The sequence below is a fragment of the Vigna radiata genome, chromosome 6, assembly GCF_000741045.1.
Source record: "Vigna radiata var. radiata cultivar VC1973A chromosome 6, Vradiata_ver6, whole genome shotgun sequence".
NCBI classification, from domain to species: domain Eukaryota; kingdom Viridiplantae; phylum Streptophyta; class Magnoliopsida; order Fabales; family Fabaceae; genus Vigna; species Vigna radiata.
Genome location: NC_028356.1, coordinates 15,204,533 through 15,212,354, shown reverse-complemented (window position 1 = coordinate 15,212,354; position 7,822 = coordinate 15,204,533). Strand labels below are relative to the sequence as shown.

The following is a 7,822-nucleotide window of genomic DNA, read 5'->3' as shown; positions in this document are numbered from 1 at the left end:
ATTCCCTAAGGTTAAGGTAATCATGGTTTTTCACTTAGGGCTAGTGTATGAGCTTCAAAACAAAAAAAATGGGAAAGTAAAGGCTCAAGGGGGCTATCAAAGGATCAAAACAAGGTAGGCTAATTTGGCTAGAGAGGCTCAACAACAAAATTGCCTTTATCACTTCTAAAAATGCATATCAATCAAGAATCATCAAAAAGAGTCAAGCCAAGGCATATGTGCAAGCAATCAAGAGACATATCACACACAAGAAAGAATATCAAGTGGCTCAAATCCCACACAAGGTATTTCTATCACAATGAATCACCCTCTCAAACATCATAATCATCCTCTAATCAAAGAAAAGCAATGATTTCCAACAAATCAGAGTATCGACTCATCAATGACAACATTGTTTTATGTGTGATGAGCCGATATTTTATTGATTTCACTTAGTTTATTGTGCTAGAATTAATCAGGGAATTGTGCTTAATTGTCCGGTATTTTCCCGTTTTTCCTAATTATGCTTAATTTGACCGGAAATTCTAATTTTAATTAATTTGAATTTTTTGAGCTAATTATTTGCATTATTATTTTTAGGGAAAATTTTGGACAAACAATTTGGAGCATTGAGAGGGAGACAAAATAATTCAATACTCTTGTCATATCCACCAGCTTTTATTGGAGCATTATTATTGGAGCATTGTGAGGGATGGTGCTTTTATCCACCAGCTTGTTTTGTTTTGTTCATTTTCCTTATGCATGCTTAATTAATTACCGCTTCGTTATTTTCTTTAGTGATTGATTTCTTTTGTTTTTATGTAATTTTAATCTTCACTTTAATGTTGTCTAGTATTTTTGGTAGTGATAATTTAATTGTTATGTTAGTTTAAATCAGTCAGGGTTGGTCATTAATAAAATTGCTTTGTTTCCATGAGACTCTTGCACTTTAATTATCATACTGCTGCTCTAATTCTGCTCAATATTTAATCTGTTGTCTGCCTGCGATTAGGTATACGCTTAGTTGCCTAATCGGTGTCAATTCTTCGCTTAGTTGTTTAGACTGTATGGTGGATGACTGATTAAATTTGTGCATTGCATTCGCTTAGTTTGAAATACTGAAGACCGAATTAGCCTTCGCTTTGTTGGGTGGTTCGTGTCGGATTTGGATTAGAGTAGTGTGTACTTGTCTTTAATCTGGGATTGGAAACATAGTAATTGAGTTAATGACCAACCGCTTTAATTCTGTGTTTGATTCTGTTTTAACATTTCTGTTTGCATCTGTGTTTTAATTTGATTCATCTACAATTACAAAACCTTTCACAACCCCCCACTTCGTGTTAGACCTGATTCTGAACCACATTTGGTCCTTGAGAGACGACCTAGGAGTCACTTCCTAATCTATACTGCATTCTTTTATGCTCATTAAATTTGTATGGGCCGCGACACCCATCAAATTTTGGCGCCGTTGTATAGGAGGTAGACATACCTATGATTGATTCTGTTGTTGATGATTATGTTGTTGATAGGTATGTTGATGTTGATGATATTGATGAGCATGCTTTTGATTTTCACTCTCTGCATGATGAGAAACAACTTTTGATATATTGTCTGAATATTTATTCTCCATGCACTAAACATGAATCAATGTGACATGTGAACAATAGAGAGTAGAGTGGCCTCCTAAACACTTGAGTGATTGAGTGAAACACTTGCTTGGTGAGAATTGTTAAATCCATGTTTACATATATGCTTAGTTGATTGATCATTCATGAATAAAACATCTATTGGAAAAAATATTGATTATGTGAACTGAGTTTGATTGAAAGCATGCATGCATCTTTATAGAATTCCACTAAAATATGAATTGTATAATAACTTGTTGTGAGAAAAAGGACGTTTGAAAAGTGTTGAGGTGGAAAGCCAAATTTTGTCTTGTTTGCTTGAGGACAAGCAAATTTCTAAGTTTGGGGTTGTGATAACGGTCTAAAAACCGTTATTTTAATACTTAAATTTGATATTAAAACACACCCTTTATGGCTTAGAATGAGCATAAAATCAAGTAAAACACTTAGTTGAGTCTTGTGAGAGTCAAAAGTTGGTTTTAAAGATATTATGCTTGTTTTTACATTGTTTTGCAGGGTTTTAAGGTGAATTGAAGATGGAAGTTGTTTTTTTATTGGAATTGTTTAATATTTTAATCAAGATGTAGGAATCTTTTTCTTTGGGGTTAAAGTAATGAAAATTGGTCTGGACCATTTAAATAATAGTTCTGGTAGGGGGTTGTGTCTGGTCATTGATGTTAATTGTTGAATTCAAAACTAGTTGGTAGCATGGTGTGATGAAAGCAATAGGTGTCAGTGTTCTTGGGGTTTTCATTGCTACCTTAAACGGATGTTGACATCTACTGACGAATGTTGATATACATTTAAGGGTTTACACGAGTTTAATTTAAGATTGATTACATACCTTCATGTGCTCCTTTAGCCCTTTGCACCACACTACGGAGACCTTCAAACAACACTGAAACGAACTCGCAACAATTCCTCCCACCACCACTTGCAACCTTTCAATCACCAAACTCTCACCCCATAATGAAAAAAAGGGAGGACAAAGAATTCTAACGCTAAACCAATAGAAACAGAGTACAATGAAAGACAAACTAAGAGGACGAAGTAGAACGTGAGGAAAAAGAGGTAGTGTGTCGCTGCATGCATAAGATTAGAGTTAAAAAATATTAACCTAAAAGAAAAACTTTACTTATGGATAAAATATAAATAAAGAGATGAAAGAGGGGTAAAAATGGAATGCGGAGGTGGAGGGAGCAAAGGGGGTGGTGGAGGGAGCAACACCTAGTTCAATTTACTTTTTGAATTCTCACATTGTTCTCCTTAGGGGGTGTTCATCCCTCCCCACATATTTCGTCCTCCACCTCCCCATTCCTATCTTATCCCTTCTTATATTCCTATATTTTTTATATTCCTATTATACCCTTAATTAAAATTTAAAATTTATTTTATAAGTTAATTTTAATTTTAATTCGTTATTATTTTTTTTTGAATTCTATGTGCTCTCTCATTATTGTATTTTTTTCAAGAATGTAATGATAATTATTTTATTTAATAAAATAATTTTAATTTAAATATAATTAAATAACATATAATAAAATAACACTAAATTAAATTTAAATACTCTATAAATTAATTAAAAATACAATAAACTAATAANTAAAAAAAATTAAACTAATAAAAAGTTTGTCGATATTTAAAATTTAATTACTTATAAAATACAATTAAATTAATAAATTAAAAGTTAAAATTTAATTACTTATAAAATAAACTAAAACTTTAAAAATAAAAAATAGGCCATAAACGGATGTCGACGTCCGTTTGTCCCTGAAAACGAATGTCGAAATCCGTCGACAGATGCGAATGTGGAATTGGTTAAATATTGAAAAAGAAAATGAAACGTAGAAAAAAAGAGTTTTTAAATTAAAAAAAACCAGTAATAAAAAAGAAAAAGAAGATAAAAATTTTAAATTACTTTAATAAAATAAATTAGGTTTATATTGAATATTCAAAATTAATGGCCAAATATTCTCAACTCATAAACAAATAAAAATAGTTAGTAGGATCCGATTTCAGACTATACCACTTAGAAAGATTTACTTATATCCTTTACTATCCTAATGTTGGTGCTTACATGATTTAATCATTAACAAGATACTTAAAATGTCATAGTAAGAATATAAGAAAGACCCGAAGCTAAAAAGTCAAGCATATGTGTAGTGTTACTATAAATTTCATTTTGATAATCAAATATTTATATCTATATATGCATAAAACACGGAAGTATCCGATATGTTTCTATCTAGTGTTCGATTGTGTTCAAAACAAACGACAATAAAAGATTGCGTATACGTTACACTCAAGTCCAATATTTGAACATAAACATTTTTTAATCACAATAAATAAACAAAATAAATTAAGCAACATTATTTGATTGTATAGGCAGAAACAAAATCTGCAACAAAATATTCTGCTACCAAAAAAAGAATTCATGTCTCTAACGTGGTTGGTCTGCTATGGAGTCCATCTTTTGTACTTGAACAAACAAGATTGCAGTAATTGCGGATGCCTGAGATTTTGTAGTTTACAATTTATAATATTATAAAAAAATTATGCACATAATAAATTTGAATTATCCAATAATTAACCTATACTTCATCATATAGTAACTAAGGTTTCAGTTATTAAGATCGGCTCGATAAAGATGGTAATTTCAACTCTCCTATTAATGCTTAAAAAATATAAGATTGGTTTGATGGGTTTAGAAGAAAGAATAAGAAAAGTCTTTCTTAATGGTATTGAACTATCCTAATAAAATTTTTATATTATTTGTTAAATTGATCGTGTCACCGTTATTTCTTTCTATCAAAGATAAACTTCATTAGAGCTAAAATTGATCATCAATGAGCAAGCTTAAACTAGGGAGAAAGATAAGAAGAACCCAATTAATAAAGCCAAAAGCTGTCAGTGATCAACAAAATTAACCATATGAATTTAATTCTAACTTCACAAGGTTAACCAAATCTACAAAATGACTGAAGTCATTATAAACTGGTCTAATTAATCAACCTGAACAGTTCTAATGGGATGCACTGGTAACCCAAAATTGTTACATGCGGGACCTGATCTTACACTGCTGAAGTTCAAACGCTTCACTCTACCATTACCTTTAGCTAGTACTACATCACTTTCATGTTCCTGAGAAAACTCATCAGCAACAGTGCTATTGCTATTCACCTTCTCTTGTTCTACATCATCAAACTTATCATCACTAGTATTAACAACATGAGTGTGATCATGAGTAACGTTATTAATACAAACCTCTTCATGTGGACTAGTTGGAGCTGTTTCTTCAAAGTACTCCTCACAGTCATCAAAGGAAACGTTAACAAGGTGCAATGTGAGTCGACCATTGGCTCTGTGAGCACGAAAGTACTCATGGTGCTTCACCTTCTTCCCCTTCAGAATCAACCTTCCCTCGCTTGTGTAGTACCTTTTCAACACCCACGGCAAGGGTATTGGGGGAGGAAACTCTTTATTCTCTTTCTTTCTGGTGTAGTTCATGGGGTAAGCCCCATTTCCTAATCTGTTGGATTTGTATGTCTCGTGGTTATCTACAACACGGTCTGTGTTTTGGAGGTCCAAGCTGCTCTCAGTGCCAATATAGTCGTCAGTCTTTGGAGGGATTGTGAGGCTGCTCAAGACCATGATGGGTTGTGAAGGTGAAGAAAATGGAGACAGAACTTTGATACCCTTTGGCTTTACTAGTAAGAAGAACAAAGTTTTCAAAATTAAGAGAGAGGTATGAGGTCCTTGAGAAAACTGAGTGTGAAAAGTTTTCAAAATTATAAAAAGTTGAATAATGGTGCAGTGAATAAGGTAGAAGTTGAAGTTGCTATGTTTCGGAGAAGGGTTAAAAGAGTTGAAAAGATTCAACGGAGACAGATATTAAAAGTGACGTCAAGGTTGAGTTTCAAGTGGTTTCTTCTGCTGTCATGGAGTAGCAGAATCTGAGTCATTCCAGTGGCCTCTGAAAATTCCGAATTCCCATATCATATCAGAAGACACATTAAAGGACAAACAGAAGAGCGTGCACATCACATTGTAAGTTCAAATGCGAAAAATGGAATAATAAAAGAGTCAAGTATGAGTTTATATTAGCTTAACACAAACAATTTGTCAGGAAATGTTAATAGTCTTTCTACAACATATATAGCAATGTTAATCTGATAAATGTTCTACTAGTACTTAGATCCTTTACTCAAAAAATCAGTTAGCAAAATACATAGATACACATATATAGCATATTTTATATACAAGTAACACTATAGGCAAACAGCAAAGAGCCCCTATTAAACCAGGTGTTGATTTATGCATTGGTCAACAATCACAGAGTTTCATCAAATAGCGTTGTTCATCTGGCAATGACAGATATCTTTAGAATAATATCCTTGTTGATTCCTTTATTAGTCACTATCTATCAATCTATATATATCAAGTATAACTAAATTTTCTTGGAACGTTGGTGCAATGCAAAGTTAACAATATTATTTAATTAGTAATAAAAAGAGTCAAAAAGTGAAAAAAGTTTACGCGTCAAACGGGTTCACTTCTAAGCCAACAAAGCTGGCATTGATGGTTGCAGATATGATGATGATGCCCTAATTTTTGTATTATCAATCCGAAAGTGAATTGAAATTCAAAATTCAAACTTCCCAGAAAATACTTAGGAAATAAAAAACACAATTGACGCAAAAGAACATTCTCTCATTTATCGTGAAACTATGCTTCGTAAACTTTTGTCTTATGCAACACGAGAAAGTAAGAGAGATACGAAACCAGCCACTAACCCACCAGAAAGGAACAAAAAAACGGATAGAATGAAAACTAATTGGGAAGAGAAAAATTGAGTTTATGAAAATACGAATATACAAAAGACTAAACCAAATCATATGATAAGGAAATGAAAGGGCTATAGTGTCTTGCATACCTGAAACCTGTAATGTAAAAGGTAGTTCGATTTGAATGAAACGTGTGCGTAACTATGTATCTTTGCACAATTGCAAGCACTGAAATGGGAATAACAAAAAGTGAAGAAAAAAGAACAGTGACCAAGATGGCATTTATAATTTGGTTAGACTGCAGATAAGCACGAAAAAATGTTCCTAAATATGAGGAACGTACGAGATAACTGACCTACTTTTTTGGTCAATCTCGCCCACGGAGACAACAAGAGTAACGTACTCCTAAAACTATCATTATTATTATTATACAATTAAGTATAATTTAAAATTTTTATTATTAATAATTTTTATTTTTTTTGTAAGTAATATTTTAATTAAGAAAATGATTAAATTTAAATAAGACGGAATAAAAAGAAAAAACGTTAAATTTAAAAAAAAAAATCACTTGGTAAAATAAATATTTTAATATAAAAGTTATTATAAGATAAAGTTAAATAACAAATCTGAATACTAATCGAAAAAAATTCTAAAATATAGATAGATAAAATGTGGTTCTGGTTATCATTGTTATGCTACTTGTATAGGAATATAAACAACATTGCTCTAACATTTCGATTTATGAGAGGTTATGGATTATTAAAAAGGTCGTATCTCATCCTTTCTTGAGTCAATCACTCATTTGGAACATCTATAACATTATCTGCTCACGTATAACACATTATACGATCATCGCCGATAATTTTATTCACAAACACACAAACACAAACATGTATGGAGTAAGCTACCACTAGTGCAAAATAGGCTTTTTAAGTCTGTTATTTCGGGCTTTTTAAGTTTGTTTTATGACAGACTTAGATTCGGCAGACTTAAATTTTAAGTCTGTTGTTGACCATGTTACCAATAAGGGAGTATTGGTAAAACCTGAAGATAAGTTTTGATGATGCTGCAACTTGTAGTTTTTGAATGTAATAGGAAAATACTTAAAAAGCAACTTGTAGATTTTGAATGTAGTAGGAAAATATTGAAATATTGTAATTCTTACTGATATAATCGATTATGGTCAAGCTATAATCGATTATCACATGTTTTTGTACTAGAATAATCGATTATCATGAAGCAATAATCGATTATCACAAGTCACACTTGAATAATCGATTATCACTTCATATAATCGATTATCACTTTCTGAAATTTCTATAACGGACTTGAATAATCGATTATCACTTACAATAATCGATTATTCATGGCAGTTGGGAGCTGACCTTTGGCATTCAGTGAACTTGGTTATATATATGAGGTTTTGGAGAACTC

General features: G+C 31.8%; 1 protein-coding gene across 2 annotated transcripts; it reads right to left on the bottom strand.

The window, feature by feature from the left end:
- Positions 1 to 4,020: 4,020 nt before the first annotated feature.
- LOC106763486 lies at positions 4,021 to 6,579 on the bottom strand. Of its 2 annotated transcripts, none has more exons than XM_022781669.1 (2): positions 4,869 to 5,695; positions 4,021 to 4,116 (listed from the first exon to the last, which is right to left on the bottom strand). In XM_022781669.1, exons 1-2 carry the CDS (start codon positions 5,253 to 5,255, stop codon positions 4,045 to 4,047), a joined length of 459 nt encoding a protein of 152 aa, XP_022637390.1. In that variant the 5' UTR covers positions 5,256 to 5,695; the 3' UTR covers positions 4,021 to 4,044. The 2 variants fall into 2 exon arrangements, with proteins under 2 accessions (XP_022637390.1, XP_014503158.1); XM_014647672.2 differs by lacking the exon at positions 4,021 to 4,116 and adding an exon at positions 6,538 to 6,579 and having other exon boundaries at positions 4,499 to 5,577.
- Positions 6,580 to 7,822: the final 1,243 nt, after the last annotated feature.

Bases quoted from the DNA above. Each gene is read 5' to 3' on its own strand.
- LOC106763486 (XM_014647672.2), bottom strand. From the start codon at position 5,255: ATGGTCTTGAGCAGCCTCACAATCCCTCCAAAGACTGACGACTATATT.